At 42.9% G+C, this 17,184-nt stretch overlaps 1 protein-coding gene across 1 annotated transcript in view; it reads right to left on the bottom strand.

Annotated features, from left to right (window-relative positions):
* Positions 1-9,781: 9,781 nt before the first annotated feature.
* The window catches only part of dscamb (Down syndrome cell adhesion molecule b), a gene marked incomplete at its 3' end in the record, with an annotated part of 192,844 nt that continues 185,441 nt past the window's right edge, over positions 9,782-17,184 (bottom strand). Inside the window, exon 33 of the mRNA XM_080772257.1 lies at positions 9,782-10,308. Coding sequence (XP_080628383.1) covers positions 9,782-10,308 — 527 coding nt within the window. The remainder of the gene's footprint in view (positions 10,309-17,184) is intronic.

The raw sequence follows: 17,184 nt of genomic DNA, 5'->3' as shown, positions 1-17,184 counted from the left end.
GTGGTATATAGCCCATATCGTACGGCATACTATAGCGCGCAGTTTTTCATCATTTTTGAGGATTTGAAAAAAATGACGAAATGACAAAAACGATGGGTTATAGCCCATGTTTTTTGAAATTTTGAAAAACAAAGTTAGCCTCGTTTCTCATCATTTTGGACCGTGGGCTATAGCCCATATCGTACGGCATACTATAGCGCGCAGTTTTTCATCATTTTTGAAGATTTGAAAAAAATGACGAAATGACAAAAACGATGGGTTATAGCCCATGTTTTTTGAAATTTTGAAAAAAAAAGTTATCCTCGTTTCTCATCATTTTGGACCATGGGCTATAGCCCATATCGTACGGCATACTATAGCGCGCCGTTTTTCATCATTTTTGAGGATTTGAAAAAAATGACGAAATGACAAAAACGATGGGTTATAGCCCATGTTTTTTTAAATTTTGAAAAAAAAAGTTAGCCTCGTTTCTCATCATTTTGGACCATGGGCTATAGCCCATATCGTACGGCATACTATAGCGCGCCGTTTTTCATCATTTTTGAGGATTTGAAAAAAATGAAAAAATGACAAAAACGATGGGTTATAGCCCATGTTTTTTGAAATTTTGAAAAAAAAAGTTAGCCTCGTTTCTCATCATTTTGGACCGTGGGCTATAGCCCATATCGTACGGCATACTATAGCGCGCAGTTTTTCATCATTTTTGAAGATTTGAAAAAAATGACAAAATGACAAAAACGATGGGTTATAGCCCATGTTTTTTGAAATTTTGAAAAAAAAAGTTATCCTCGTTTCTCATCATTTTGGACCATGGGCTATAGCCCATATCGTACGGCATACTATAGCGCGCCGTTTTTCATCATTTTTGAGGATTTGAAAAAAATGAAAAAATTACAAAAACGATGGGTTATAGCCCATGTTTTTTGAAATTTTGAAAAAAAAAGTTAGCCTCGTTTCTCATCATTTTGGACCGTGGGATATAGCCCATATCGTACGGCATACTATAGCGCGCAGTTTTTCATCATTTTTGAGGATTTGAAAAAAATGACGAAATGACAAAAACGATGGGTTATAGCCCATGTTTTTTGAAATTTTGAAAAAAAAAGTTATCCTCGTTTCTCATCATTTTGGACCATGGGCTATAGCCCATATCGTACGGCATACTATAGCGCGCCGTTTTTCATCATTTTTGAGGATTTGAAAAAAATGACGAAATGACAAAAACGATGGGTTATAGCCCATGTTTTTTGAAATTTTGAAAAAAAAAGTTAGCCTCGTTTCTCATCATTTTGGACCGTGGGCTATAGCCCATATCGTACGGCATACTATAGCGCGCAGTTTTTCATCATTTTTGAAGATTTGAAAAAAATGACAAAATGACAAAAACGATGGGTTATAGCCCATGTTTTTTGAAATTTTGAAAAAAAAAGTTATCCTCGTTTCTCATCATTTTGGACCATGGGCTATAGCCCATATCGTACGGCATACTATAGCGCGCCGTTTTTCATCATTTTTGAGGATTTGAAAAAAATGAAAAAATGACAAAAACGATGGGTTATAGCCCATGTTTTTTGAAATTTTGAAAAAAAAAGTTAGCCTCGTTTCTCATCATTTTGGACCGTGGGATATAGCCCATATCGTACGGCATACTATAGCGCGCAGTTTTTCATCATTTTTGAGGATTTGAAAAAAATGACGAAATGACAAAAACGATGGGTTATAGCCCATGTTTTTTGAAATTTTGAAAAAAAAAGTTAGCCTCGTTTCTCATCATTTTGGACCGTGGGCTATAGCCCATATCGTACGGCATACTATAGCGCGCAGTTTTTCATCATTTTTGAAGATTTGAAAAAAATGACGAAATGACAAAAACGATGGGTTATAGCCCATGTTTTTTGAAATTTTGAAAAAAAAAGTTATCCTCGTTTCTCATCATTTTGGACCATGGGCTATAGCCCATATCGTACGGCATACTATAGCGCGCCGTTTTTCATCATTTTTGAGGATTTGAAAAAAATGACAAAATGACAAAAACGATGGGTTATAGCCCATGTTTTTTTAAATTTTGAAAAAAAAAGTTAGCCTCGTTTCTCATCATTTTGGACCGTGGGCTATAGCCCATATCGTACGGCATACTATAGCGCGCAGTTTTTCATCATTTTTGAAGATTTGAAAAAAAATGACGAAATGACAAAAACGATGGGTTATAGCCCATGTTTTTTGAAATTTTGAAAAAAAAAGTTATCCTCGTTTCTCATCATTTTGGACCATGGGCTATAGCCCATATCGTACGGCATACTATAGCGCGCCGTTTTTCATCATTTTTGAGGATTTGAAAAAAATGAAAAAATGACAAAAACGATGGGTTATAGCCCATGTTTTTTGAAATTTTGAATAAAAAAGTTAGCCTCGTTTCTCATCATTTTGGACCGTGGGCTATAGCCCATATCGTACGGCATACTATAGCGTGCAGTTTTTCATCATTTTTGAGGATTTGAAAAAAATGACGAAATTACAAAAACGATGGGTTATAGCCCATGTTTTTTGAAATTTTGGAAAAAAAAGTTAGCCTCGTTTCTCATCATTTTGGACCGTGGGCTATAGCCCATATCGTACGGCATACTATAGCGCGCCGTTTTTCATCATTTTTGAGGATTTGAAAAAAATGACGAAATGACAAAAACGATGGCCCATGTTTTTTGAAATTTTGAAAAAAAAAGTTAGCCTCGTTTCTCATCATTTTGGACCGTGGGCTATAGCTTCAGTAATCTAGCCACAACACACATCTTCCTTGAAAATATGCCCCATCAGCTACAATACCTTTTCATCCATTGCAATGTACTGTACATGTTGTTTAAGCTCACATAGGGATTTCATCAATTCATTTGAGGTATATTTGGTTTATTGACAAAACACATTTATTAATTAAACTTGCAGTGCGCAATTGCCATTAATCAATGGCAATGGCATTAAGCGTTATTTTTGTACGATTTTGTATAAAAACGGTACTTTTGCCAGAAAGGGATTTTTTTTTCACCGGAGGAAAAATATTCTCTATGAGGCAATTCTCTGGTCAGTTTCAGTTCCCACTGGGATTTCCTGACAGTGTGGGGTGGGGTGGGGGGTTGGGTGGGGAGGGAGTTGGCTGAGATCCAGGAAGGTGTGTGTGTGTGTGTGTGTGTGTGTGTGTGTGTGTGTGTGTGTGTGTGTGTGTGTGTGTGTGTGTGTGTGTGTGTGTGTGTGTGTGTGTGTGTGTGTGTGTGTGTGTGTGTGTGTGTGTGTGCCTGCCTGCTTAAATCTCTCATGCGGATTTCTGAGCAATATGAGTGACAATGTAAACCTGATCTAGGTGCTAGTCAGACCTAATCAATAATTCACTGTGCTCTGCTGGGGTCACTGGAGTGTACTGCTGAAATTGATAGACACAGATGGGAGAACTTGTATGCATGCCAACCTTGAGTTGAAACTGCACATTTCAGCTAGCTTGGAAAAGAAAAAACTTTTGGTGCTGAACCACCTATTTCAACCCAGAAAGGCCCAGGGTTTTATTTCTCAGTATTTCTCACAATTGAATGACTGCACAGTGCCATCTGTTGTTCAAAACAGAGAGACACTACTAGCACACTAATACTAGCACACTAAGGTGTTTTGAAACAGCTTCTCAAGTTTCACATGAAGCTGGGACAGAGACGTTGTTTCAGGAAAAAGTGGCAAAAAAGAGTACTTAATTTATGCCCTATTTCAAAAGGGTGGAAAATAGGAGATCTACACTGTGAACTTGTAGAACGGCTACTTTTTGCCATATAAAAGAAATGCAGGTTGAAAGACAATGTACAGTATGTGTGTCACTTGTAGACAAATGCAGATGAGTGGGCAGGGATTGAGATCATAGACTGTAAAAAAAACCTTTTTTGGGACAGTGCCCCCTATCCAAAATCCAGGTCCCTATACCCATACCCAATTTAAATGTAAGCTTTTATACGATTTGTTTTATTGTGTATTGGGTTGCTTATGTCAGAATATGGTCAGTATCATGTAAGATTGTGGTCAGTATCATGTCAGTATAATGGTCAGTATCATGGTCAGTATTATGGCAGTATCATGTCAGTATCATATCAGTATCCTGTGAATATCATGGTCAGTATCCTGTCAGTAGCATGTCAGTATTATGGTCAGTATCATGGTCAGTATCATAACAGGGCTGTCAGGCCATGTCCCAGGTCATATCTAACCATAGCCAATAATGTGTCACATCGTGACAAGTTGTTAGCTTGTAGATGCGTTTATTCCCCAGCACAACAGAGTATAAATTAGGCTTTTTAGTAGCCTTTCCAGACATGCTTCCACTTGTATAAACCCCATTTGACACTTGCAAATCTAGCCAATATTCCATCAGCATCCCAATAAAAGACATACCGGTACACACAATTCAGAAACCACGCCTCATTTGACTGCACAGTTAATGAAAAAAGACTAGGATGAAATGACACTTGATATTAAACTACAGCCCACCCAAGAGCACCTCAGCGCCCACCTTTAAATAACATAGCTTCCAGCGGCCCCTGAACATCTCTGTACACTCCCTGGAGGGCTGTACCGTCCTGGTGAGAAACACTATACTCTAGTCTCTAGGGGTGGTAATTACCATCCACTGGGACCCCAAATTACACCCCTGCCCTGCCATGAAGTCGTCTCATTGGAATAAGGTCACGCTTAAGAGCTCCTAAACTGATGCTTAATCAATAACCTTTTGTTCAGTGCTAAATTTAGTCCCGGGATCAACTTTGTATCGGATTGTCCCAATTGTCCTTTTACAGAGCAGTCAGGGAGGATCTATCCACCCCCTCTCCTTGTCAGTACAACCTCTGATTGCACTTGTAGCTGATAGGGTCAAAAGTATTGGATATACCCCATAGGTCTGCTAGGGACCAACCTAGAAGACAGAAATGTCTGTAACTGGATACAAAATAATGACCTGACCATAGTGGTTTGCATGGGAGAGAAGGTGATTGCCCCACCTCTACCCCTCCCCCCCTCCTTTTTATCAATGTATTTATATTCCAACCTGTATGTCACAGGGCAACCCGTGCCCTATATACAAAGACACTTGAAACTGCTTTCTATAACATGCAAGGACTAATGTTTTAAACTTGTGTATGGAAAACTGTGTGTTCACTGATTGTTTGCTAATTGTCTCTCCTGCACTGCTGGTGGCATTGCCCTTGATTTAGGAAGGGGCCAAGTGCTATGCAGGGGAGGGGTACTTCTTATGCTTTGAGTATTTGTCATTGAGTGTTCATGCTTATTTATATTTGTTTAATGGTAACGCATCTTTAGTATGTTTAGGTTACTTTTATACAAGGGATTATTTATGGCAGTATTTATTTATAAGTATTTATTGAGAAGAAAGGTTGCTAATTGCTCTGTGTCCTGTGGTATGATCCACCCCTATTTAAGGGAGGCTGCAGGGACAAGTGGGTTAGTTGGTTGTGGGCTTTAACACGGGTAACAGTCCTGAGGGAGAGCTACAGGGCCTTGGGTGACCAAGGTTTAACCTGAAGAGAGTTCTCATCCTATGTGATTTTGTTCAATTGTGTTTGCCTAAGTATTTGTTCTGTTGGTCTATTGTTGGCCAGTATTTAGTTTGTGTATGTGAATTGCACTGAAGAAAACTGTCTGGAGGTTGGTGGAGGAGTTTGGGGAAAATAAAAGCCCTTAACGAACATTTCTGACTGTTCTTGGAGCCTTGGCCGTTCGGGCAACTTCACATGTGGTGGCAGCGGAAAAGTGAACAGTCAGGATGCCTCCCAAGAACCACCATCAGCAGCAAGCCACAGCCTCAAAGGAAGAGGGTGCCACAGGGGGAGTCATCGAGGAAGACTTCCAGCCCAAGGTGGACACAACCACTTCCCAAGAGGCAGTGTTTGTTAACAGTGCCAGGCAGTTTAAGACCTTCAGATGGTTCAAGAGGAGTCCGGAGGAGAGGCACGAGCCCAGCTCAACATGGTCAACCCCCAGCTCAACATGGTCAACCCCCAGCTCAACATGGTCAACCCCCAGCTCAACAGAGTCAACCCTCAAATCACCCAGCTCCAGTGGACACTGAGGCAACCAGGGTTCAGCCGATGGCGCCTGCAGAGCAGCAGAACCGGCCGGTGGCAGCGACAGGGCGGCGGCAGCACTGGGGCCAGTGGTGAGGCATGGAGACGAATGGTGACTTTCATTTGTGTTTTCCAACTCTGGGTCGTCTACAGAACGGGCCAGAACTGTACAGCGGACCTTCTTTTGAGGACGCCACAGGGGGCGTCTTCTGAAGGGGGGGAAATGTCACGGGGCAACCCGTGCCCTATATACAAAGACACTTGAAACTGCTTTCTATAACATGCAAGGACTAATGTTTTAAACTTGTGTATGGAAAACTGTGTGTTCACTGATTGTTTGCTAATTGTCTCTCCTGCACTGCTGGTGGCATTGCCCTTGATTTAGGAAGGGGCCAAGTGCTATGCAGGGGAGGGGGGGGGGGTACTTCTTATGCTTTGAGTATTTGTCATTGAGTGTTCATGCTGATTTATATTTGTTTAATGGTAACGCATCTTTAGTATGTTTAGGTTACTTTTATACAAGGGATTATTTATGGCAGTATTTATTTATAAGTATTTATTGAGAAGAAAGGTTGCTAATTGCTCTGTGTCCTGTGGTATGATCCACCCCTATTTAAGGGAGGCTGCAGGGACAAGTGGGTTAGTTGGTTGTGGGCTTTAACACGGGTAACAGTCCTGAGGGAGAGCTACAGGGCCTTGGGTGACCAAGGTTTAACCTGAAGAGAGTTCTCATCCTATGTGATTTTGTTCAATTGTGTTTGCCTAAGTATTTGTTCTGTTGGTCTATTGTTGGCCAGTATTTAGTTTGTGTATGTGAATTGCACTGAAGAAAACTGTCTGGAGGTTGGTGGAGGAGTTTGGGGAAAATAAAAGCCCTTAACGAACATTTCTGACTGTTCTTGGAGCCTTGGCCGTTCGGGCAACTTCACACTGTACATGTAGATTTAATGTGTTTTAGAAATCTTAATTGTCTGTCACTGTTGTCATTGTGAGTTGGTCAGTATCATGCATGGGACCCGAATGGAAACGAGACCGCAAAGTCTATATGAATTGATTGATAATACAATTATCAATCAATTCATATACGTAAAGTAACAATACTAGAGGTTCTGTTTTACACAGGCAAAGTAATGTAAAATAGTTAGAGCAGTGGTTCCCAAAAAAGGTGTGCCTTGGAATTTTGAGACAACCATATTATTGCAATACAATCCAAATATTCTTGTATAATCATTCTTTAATTTACTATATCAATAAAAAAATAAATAAAGAGAAGATCTGCTATAGCCCACAATGTCTTGAGATTTTGACTTGCCCATTGGTGCAACTTGGGCACAAAGTTGGGAAAGCACTGAGTTGGGGGAATGAAATAGGAGAGATGCAGGACATGTAGCCTTTGTTGCTTGGAGTACCACAGGTGTTGACTTGTCACGGGATAATGGGACAATGGATTGTGTACACTAGAGATTATAGATTTAACCCTATCGAAGCAGATTTGGCTCAAAAAAGGGATTAAATTCATTCCGCTCCTATGCCACTAAAATGTGGAACGCCCTACCAACAGCCAACGCAAAATGTGAATCCCTTAACTCAGTGATACTCAACCTCAGGCCCGGGACCATTATGACTGGCCCACCAATGAAAATCTAAAAAAAAGAAAAAAAATAATCTTTAATTACATTATTATAAGTAATACTATTAGAGTTGTACTATTACTCGAACGAACGGGGGGGGATGCAATGCAAATGAAAGACATATACTGTGTATCCCTATTCCCTGACATAATTTTATAGCTAAACGGACAGAATTCTATTTTATTTGAATGATGAAACCCAGCTGCCATTAATAGTTGGAAATGGAAATTGCGGAAATTGCGGAAATTGCGGAAATTGCGGAAATGGAAATTGCGGAAATTGCGGAAATGGTGGAAATGGAAATTGTGGAAATTTCGGAAATGGAAATTGCGGAAATTGCGGAAATGCGGAAATGGAAATTGCGGAAATTGCGGAAATTGCGGAAATGGTGGAAATGGAAATTGCGGAAATGGCGGAAATGCGGAAATGGAAATTGTGGAAATTGCGGAAATTGCGGAAATGGTGGAAATGGAAATTGCGGAAATTGCGGAAATGGAAATTGAAGAAATTGCGGAAATGGAAATTGCGGAAATTGCGGAAATGCGGAAATGGAAATTGCGGAAATTGCTGAAATGGTTGAATGCTGATGAATTGAAAATGGTGGACCCTGATGTAAACAAGTCTTAGTGCTTTTCATGGTTTCGTCCTCGTAGCAGTGACCTGTGCTTTCGTTTGAAATCTACCCATTCTACATACTGTGAATATCATTTTCAATCAATCAATCAAGTTGTATAATGAGGGACTGTGAAGGATGTAACGACGAGGAGGGGTGGGTGTCACAGGCAGTGGTGAGCTGGCGGTAGGGCTGTCCAGGGCGCCGCCCCGGTAGTTCAGACCCCGCACGCACCGTCGCACGCCCCCCCCCCACATGCAATTCAAATGAGCTTTATGCACACGCGTGACATACAGCCCTACTAGTTAAAAAATCCACAGCACCCCACTGGTCACAGGTTTAAATACCATCAATCAAACTCAGATGTGTGCAAACATGACTAAGGACTTTATTAACCAAATCATTTTCCCTGTAATATCCACAAATAAAAGTGATCTCTTTATATATATTCACATTGTATAATTTCATAGTGTGACAAAAAAAACATATTTTTTTATTTTTTTCATTTGGATTTCCAGCCATTCCTTATAATTGTCATTTGATCAGTCGCCATGCAGTCGTTTGGAAAGGTTGGAAAAAAAGGAAAAAATAACGTTACGATTGGTCGGCATTGGCGGTCGTGTCAGACTCCTTTGTCCTTTGGCCCCTCAGTTACCCAATCACAGATTTCATCACACTGCGACAATAACGTAAAAATAAATTAAGTAAGCAACGTTCTCCCATTTAGCTCCACAGTCCTCCTCATTTCCTTTTTGTTTTTTTGTTGTCTTTTTTTTTGTTTTTTTTTAGACATTTTTCTATTTTTATATAATAATAATAATTACTATAATTATATCCGATATAAATTCAATAGTATTTTTTTCTCTTTCTCAAATTTTTAAATAAATCATTTTGGCAATCTTCATAATGTTGTCACTTTAGCATAAAAGAATACTCGAGTACAAAATAAAAACTGTGAGAAAAAACTTCATCAGACAGCCAGGAGAAGAGGAAGGGGGGGGGGGGTGCAAAGAGTGTGAACAACAGTTACACAACGGAGTGTGTGTGTGTGTGTGTGTGTGTGTGTGTGTGTGTGTGTGTGTGTGTGTGTGTGTGTGTGTGTGTGAGAGAGAGAGAGAGAGAGAGAGAGAGAGAGAGAGAGAGAGAGGTAAAGAGAAGGAAGAAAGGTAGAAAGGAAGAAAGGAAGGAAAGAAAGAAAGAAAGAAAGAAAGAAAGAAAGAAAGAAAGAAAGAAAGAAAGAAAGAATAGCCTCCAGGTTCAGATGCCCATGGGAAACAGATCTATATACAACATCAACTGTTGTGGAAAAAACTGTCCATCCATCCAACATCTGTGGTCTGTGGTGTGCCTCCTCTTGTCCGTCCTGGTACAGTGTTGTATGCATCTGCAGTAGTCCAGTGTCAGCAGCAGTCTCCAGTGGGTGGGTTGTCCCAGTGTTATACCAGAGTGTACGACTTGGCATAGGGGTTGTTGCTCTGTTTCAGGTGTCCTCTGGAGTCCAGCAGGGACTCCTGTGAGGTGCTGAGCTTGGCAGCCTGTGCTTGGGCCAGGTCCCCCGAGGCGGCGGGGCCCTCTCCCCCCCGGGCGTCTCCCCTAGCCTCTCCTCGGACCTCTCCCCGGGCCTCTCCCCTCTCCCGGGGCTCTCTGTGGGGCAGGGTGGAGGCGGTCCCCGGTTGCCACTGCTGCACCTCTCGGGGCGAGGGCACCTCCATGGGGGTGGGCTCCATCGGAGGGGGCCTCTTCAGGGTGCGGCTCCTCTGGGGCTCCAGGCAGGTCTGGCCCATGGCTCCTCCTCCACCTCCCGTCTCCCCGGTAGCAGCACCAGCAGCAGCACCAGCGCCTCCTCCAGCTCCCACGCTGCTGCTGCTGCTGCTGGCACCGCCACCTCGAGCCGCTGCTGGCACGCCGCGGTTCAGCAGGAAGTCCATGCGGAGGTAAGGTGGCAGGTGGACCAGCTCGCCTCCTGAGGAGTCACACACGCATGCATCGGTTAGTTAAGCCCATTAAGACCTGAGAACCATTCAACAAATGCCTTCTAAATCAGTAGTTATCAAACCTTTTCGTGCCAGGGATCCCCAGAAGGGAAGATTTGTGTTTAAAAAGATCAAATGTATTCAAACATGTTCAAAAAGATGTACAAGCTCGTAGTGCAGCACAAAGTCATGAGCTGTGAGCTCATAGATCTATTTGTGAATATACCCAATGCTGAAATCTAAAATGACGCAGATGCTTTCCCGGTTATACTTAATACTTCTACTGCCCAGCGTCAGTTGGAACCAGTAAATTGCTGTGCCCAGCCATTTGTTGCTTCAGAGCCCTTATCAAGGTAACACAGTCCCCATTCGGTGGACCGGATGTAGCATAACGCCTAACCAAATCCATCGCGGGACGATCGGCGACCACCCAAGGCATGAATTATTTTACCGTGACTAGCGATGGGACCTTCTGCAATTCCGAGAAATCAGCGTTCATTATAAAGGAGGGGAATCATTTTGTGTCGTACTACAAGATCTTTCCATCTGGCATTTGAGAGGGGTTTAGTTTAGAGTTTCCAATGTTTGATATTAAAAGATGGCAGATCAAATCTCCCATTCTGATGCAAAATCCAGTGCTGCAAAACATCAGGGAGATTGTTTCTTTGCACAGCCCTGTGAGATACATGAATACATACAGTGCATATACTGTGTATACAATACATGCAGACAGTGCATGAACACACCCCACGCATGCGCGCGCGCGCACACACACACACACACACACACACACACACACAGTGTGCCTGTGTGTTCAGAAATGTGCTTTTAATGCATTCTAATTCTAAAGAATTGTCTAATCTTTTACTCGTGTCCCATGATACCAACGGTTTGAATACCCAAACGGCAGCAGAAAGTAATACAGGCTCCTATTCATACTTTTACATTATTTCACTCCTCTATGCACAGGGATAGTGATTTATATAATTCATCATCATATTCTGTATGCTTCATCAGGACCACATCTACTGCATTTTATATAAGAATATGTACTGCATGATTGTGGAGCAGACCATAATAGGATGTTCAACTATGTTATCTAATCTCCACTATCATATTAAGTTAGAGATTCTTTTCCTTTAATAACGTTATAATTTTTCATTCCTACAGGAAAGCTCAGGGGAGGATTACAGTACATCTTCTTAATCTGTTATCTAATTCCTATTCAAACGACTCTCCATTACTCACGGGGCTATCACATGGAGCAGGCCTACTCTCCCCAGTACGCCTGTGGTTTATACAGGATGAGAATGAGCTTTATTCAGAGCCGGAGGATTGGATAAACCAAGTCAGATTTAATACAGCACTGTATTTAAAAAAGCTTCTCCACCTTGAAGTAATTGAATGAGAGAGAGAGAGAGAGAGAGAGAGAGAGAGACAGACAGACAGACAGACAGACAGACAGACAGACAGACAGACAGACAGACAGACAGACAGACAGACAGACAGACAGACAGACATGAGGGAGGGAGGGGACGTCGGGAGACTGTTGTTCAGGGCAGGCTTCAGGCGCTTAAAACTATTTTGTGAGATCTTTTAGATTGTTTCACATTGTTTGAAAATTCACTTTCACAAAATTCACTTTCACTTTCACAAATTTCACCTTTGTGAAATGTTGTGGCATTTTGTGAAACCTTTTGAAAAGTGATGAAAAGTGACACCATGAGTGTTGAAAGTGGTTTCACCTACAGCTAATAAAGTGAGCTGCTCCTCACATAAAGAGGGCGGTCAGGTTACCAGAGGCAGCAGGGCGTGAGCGGGAGATTGAACACTTGATTAGCAGAGGAGTCCTCTCTGTACAGTTCCAACAACACTGGAGCAGAAATATTTCAGGGGGTCTGCTGAGATCAGCAGGCTGTAACTATTCTACTCTGTGTTCCGCCACACACACACACGCACGCACGCACGCACGCACGCACGCACATGCACACGCAATGTTCTTAATGATCGTACAGATATGCCTGTCTCTGCAGATTCATTCCCACACGCAACCTCGAGGCTGAAATGGTCGGGATCACTGGAGGCCAAGAATAATTTACAGGGCGTTTAATAAACCTGATTGGAGGCAGCGGAGATGATGAATGGCAAGCAGCGTTAATTGAATTAGATATAGATTTAAGTGTTTCTATGGAAGCTTATTAGGAATTCATTTCTAAAATCCATCAGCCTGTAACTTGCAGATTGCGGTGTAATGGGACAGTGCATGTAGTATATCCATAATACAATGGCAAGTCTATGCCACGTTATTAATCTCAGTGTGTGTACATGTGTGTGTGGGTGTACATGTGTGTGTGGGTGTACATGTGTGTGTGGGTGTACGTGTGTGTGTGGGTGTACGTGTGTGTGTGTGTACATGTGTGTGTGGGTGTACATGTGTGTGTGTGTGTGTGTGTGTGTGTGTGTGTGTGTGTGTGTGTGTGTGTGTGTGTGTGTGTGTACATGTGTGTGTGTGTGTGTGTGTGTGTGTACATATGTGTGTACATGTGTGTGTGTGGGTGTACGTGTGTGTGTGTGTGTGTGTGTGTGTGTGTGTGTGTGTGTGTACATGTGTGTGTGTGTGTGTGTGTGTGTGTGTGTGTGTGTGTGTGTGTACATGTGTGTGTGTGTGTGTGTGTGTGTGTGTGTGTGTGTGTGTGTGTGTGTGTGTGTGTGTGTGTGTGTGTACACGTGTGTGTGGGTGTACATGTGTGTGTGTGTGTGTGTGTGTGTGTGTGTGTGTGTGTGTGTGTGTGTGTGTGTGTGTGTGTGTGTACGTGTGTGTGTGTGTGTGTGTGTGTGTGTGTGTGTGTGTGTGTGTGTGTGTGTGTGTGTGTGTACATATGTGTGTACATGTGTGTGTGGGGGTGTACATGTGTGTGTGGGTGTACATGTGTGTGTGGGTGTACATGTGTGTGTAGGTGTACATGTGTGTGTGGGTGTACATGTGTGTGTGGGTGTACAGTACATGTGTGTGTGGGTGTACATGTGTGTGTGAGGATTGTGCCATTAATTCAGTCTTGTAAAGGGTGATGTTTTAATATTCTACCCCGTGGCGTTCCATTGATCATAGTCACACGGAAGCCATTTTGTTCGTACTGGAGGAAACAGGGATCTCCGTTGTCCGTTCGTCCTGTGTCACACAAAGTGTTGAGTGCCTCGATGCGTGTTCTCCTAATTGGGTCCTCTAGGCATGCACAATCTAATTTTGAGGTTTCTGGACCAAAAATATGTTTCATATCAATATGTGCAATTTTGAAATAGATTATAACGGATTCCAACCCTATTGGTGTGCAACTCGGACGGCACATACGAAGCAGATCGGCTTCTCGGTGCGGGCCTCACTGATGAAGCCTGAGCTCAGTTCGGAGCTCTCCCCACATTGGCAGCGGGAGAGAAGCGCCCGGGATTACAGTTTAGGCAATTGGTACTGGGTGAAGAATGGGTTACAAATAAGTGTGCACCGATCCTGCATTCCTGCTAATCCTGCTAAACACCTCGTTCTTGTGACCCTTATCCCCGCAAGGGTCAAAGGCCATGTGATCTTAGTCATCCGAAACAAACACATAACAAATGGCATGCTTATGGTCTGGTCGTATCCCACAACTCTGTTGTGCAGTGCTCGTGTAAAAGGTTTACAGGCAAAGCATTCAGGAAGAACACAGTGATGGGACGAGATATTTACAGCATGGTCAAATGGATGTGATAACCTATGAGAGACACATGGAGATAGAAGCATACAGGGTCATAAGCTCTGCCAGTTAAGGCTCGGGTCACATGGGAGCTAAAAGGAGAGACAAAGCGAGAAGCAGGCGATCGAGTGAGTGATTGACTCCCTCTCCTCCCCGTGTGACAGATAGGTGAGAGAGAGAGAAGGAGACAGAGAGGAAAGAAAGAAAGAAGAAAATAAGTAAAAGTGTGACAGAAAAAGTGTGTGCATGTGTGTGTGAGAGAGAGAGAGAGAGAGAGAGAGAGAGAGAGAGAGAGAATGAGAGAACAGAGAATGTGTTTGGAGAATGAGTGCGGAAAGGAAATGAGAGAGTCTCCCCCCCAGCCCCCATGTCTAGCGCATGTGTTATGACCATAGTGATGGATAGGAGAGGTCAGCACAGGTCATGGTGACGGTAATAGAGACAGAGATGAGGGTGAGGATGAGGTCACTGACTAGATGTCCATCAGATTGAACTGGGTTGGCTCTTCTTTGGAGACAACAGATACCACACCTACACTGATAAATCCTGGTTCATCATTTAACTCTGAGAGAGTGTAAAAAATAAATTGATCCATTCAATCCATTTTAACACCTGTGTTTTATATGCAGGGGATAATTTGCAGGGTAGAATCATCTACAGTATCTATAGCCTTTCGGGTGAACTTCACACGTGTTTATGTGTGATAGAGAACAATCCCATATGCCAAAATTGGGTTAGTTCTATTAGTTCTATTTTATTCTCACATGTCCCAGGAATGGGTGGACCAAAGGAGAAGTTCCCAGCTCCATGATTGTTTTGTAATATATATTTTTATATATATATTAATATTTTTAAAATACCAGTAAGACCTACAATTTTGGCCCCCTATGATACCCCTATGATGCCCTCAAAGGGCACCTACTGACGGCTGCAATTCGAAACTGGCCCCCGTAAAATCGAATGAATTGAACAAGGTGGACCCTCTTGTAAACAAGTGTAGTGCTTTATTGGGTCGTCCATTCACAGTTAACAGTCTTTGTATTGAGTTGTGCTTGAATTGTACTGTAATTCTGTAAACTGTTAATAAATATTCAACCAAAAAAAAAAAGAGTACCTCAAGTGTTTTGCTACTTCAATATGTTTTGATGAGAAATATCTTTTATGGAATATTTTACATTGGGTAAAATATACGTTGATGGTGTGACAAAAAGGATTAGTGTTCCAGGGGTATATAATTATGGTGATATTTCCCCCACTTCAGTTCAGCATATAGCTTCCTTCATGTGATGTTACAATATTGACCACAAACTGAAGACTGCAACAGGAAACAGAAAACAACACAACTTTCGTGCAATCCATCGCTTATGGTAAGTGACACCATTGGAACAACGCTTGTTGCCCTCCATTGTGGCAGAAAAATACTGTTTTGAATAGGTGACAATGGCTGGCGATCAGGTTGACAGATAGCCTCTGTTTGCCCTCATTTGGCCTGTGTATGTGAGATCTATTGATAATGAGCACAGAAACTTTAGAAGCATGCTCTGATCGCCTGCTTAATGGCCTGTTGTGGCTAGAGCTCAGGTTTCATGTATCTCACACACACACGCGCACACACACACACACACACACACACACACACACACACACACACACACACACACACACACACACACACACACACACACACACACACACACACACACACACACACACACACACACACACACACACACACACACACACACACACACACACACACACACACACACGTGCGCGCGCACCGGCAGGCCAGACACCTCCTGCGTAGCCATGACCCAGACACCACATTGTATCATGGCAGGACAGGAGGCATTTACCTGAGCTGCGTGCGTGCGTGCGTGCGTGCATGCGTGCGTGCGTGCATGCGTGCGTGCGTGCGTGCGTGCGTGCGTGCGTGCGTGCGTGCGTGCGTGCGTGCGTGCGTGCGTGCGTGCGTGAATGCGTGCGTGCGTGTACCTACACGCGTGCAGGCCTGCAGTGTGTCTAGCATTAACAAGTCGTCTCTGTCGGGTTGGAAACGTCATACGTCCAAAACTGTTGCTTTTCCGGATTTCAATTCAAAAGCATTAATAGTAGCAGTTTCAGACAAGCTCGAAACTCGTCACTTGTAGATCTGCTACTTTTGATGCTTGTGTGTGACACTAGTATGATCAAGTAGGACGTTAATTTACCCAAAAACACAAGCATTTTCAATATGGAGATAAGAGGTTTCTGTGGTTGTACTCTCAGTGTGTGGTCAGCAGTGTGGTGTGTTCCGTGCCAGACGGTGTAATCAATCTGCACAGCCGGGGCTGACGAGCACCGCGGGTCAGGCGAGGTAAAAAGGGCTGCACAGATCACTTCCTCAAAGTGTACACGCAAGCGAAACACGCCGCTGGAATTCATCCCTTTTAATAACATTTTCTTCTTTGCAGATTAAGAGTGCACCAGGGGAGCTGTTATTGGAGAATCCATATCTTAAAATCTTTATTGACGATGTTGTAATGTGTAATTTTTTTATTTATTTTTGGCGGGCACTAAATCTAGACTATGAAACTTTTAGAGCATCCCCACCCGGGGATCCTGTGAAGGACCTGGGGGGGGGAGGGTTCTGTTTGGAGCAAAGTCTTATGTTTGCATGATGGATTACTGTCTTATTTGTCCGGTGGTTTGTGTTAATCCTATCTGCAGGTGCACAGCACAGCATTGCTTCTCAAGGACCCCAGTCGTCCTTGAGTGGGGTCTTCGATCCAGTCAGTCCCCAGTCAGTGTTTAACCACTTTAACCCTGTATTATACGTTAGGCATAAGAAAAGCTCATATTCACATTTTTTTTACCACTGTACCACTGCTGTACAGTACTGTATAGCAGCTACTATAGCTGATGTGTGGATATTTGCACATGTTTGTTTGTGCATTCTCTTCCCCTGGCGCCTCATTAATTCATGAATGCATATCTTCACTCGTCAGGTGGAGACAGGTGGAGACAGGTGGAGACAGGTGGAGACAGGTGGAGTCAGGTGGAGACAGGTGGAGACAGGTGGAGACAGGTGGAGACAGATGCCCGAGCTATTTCTCTTCTCTTGCTATTATATACAAACTCAAATCTAATTTGTCGGTT

Source organism: Protomyctophum bolini (genome assembly GCF_963924005.1).
Source record: "Protomyctophum bolini genome assembly, chromosome: 9".
Lineage (NCBI taxonomy): Eukaryota > Metazoa > Chordata > Actinopteri > Myctophiformes > Myctophidae > Protomyctophum > Protomyctophum bolini.
Note: the sequence above shows the minus strand (reverse complement) of the source record. Positions and strands in the feature narration are given on the sequence as shown.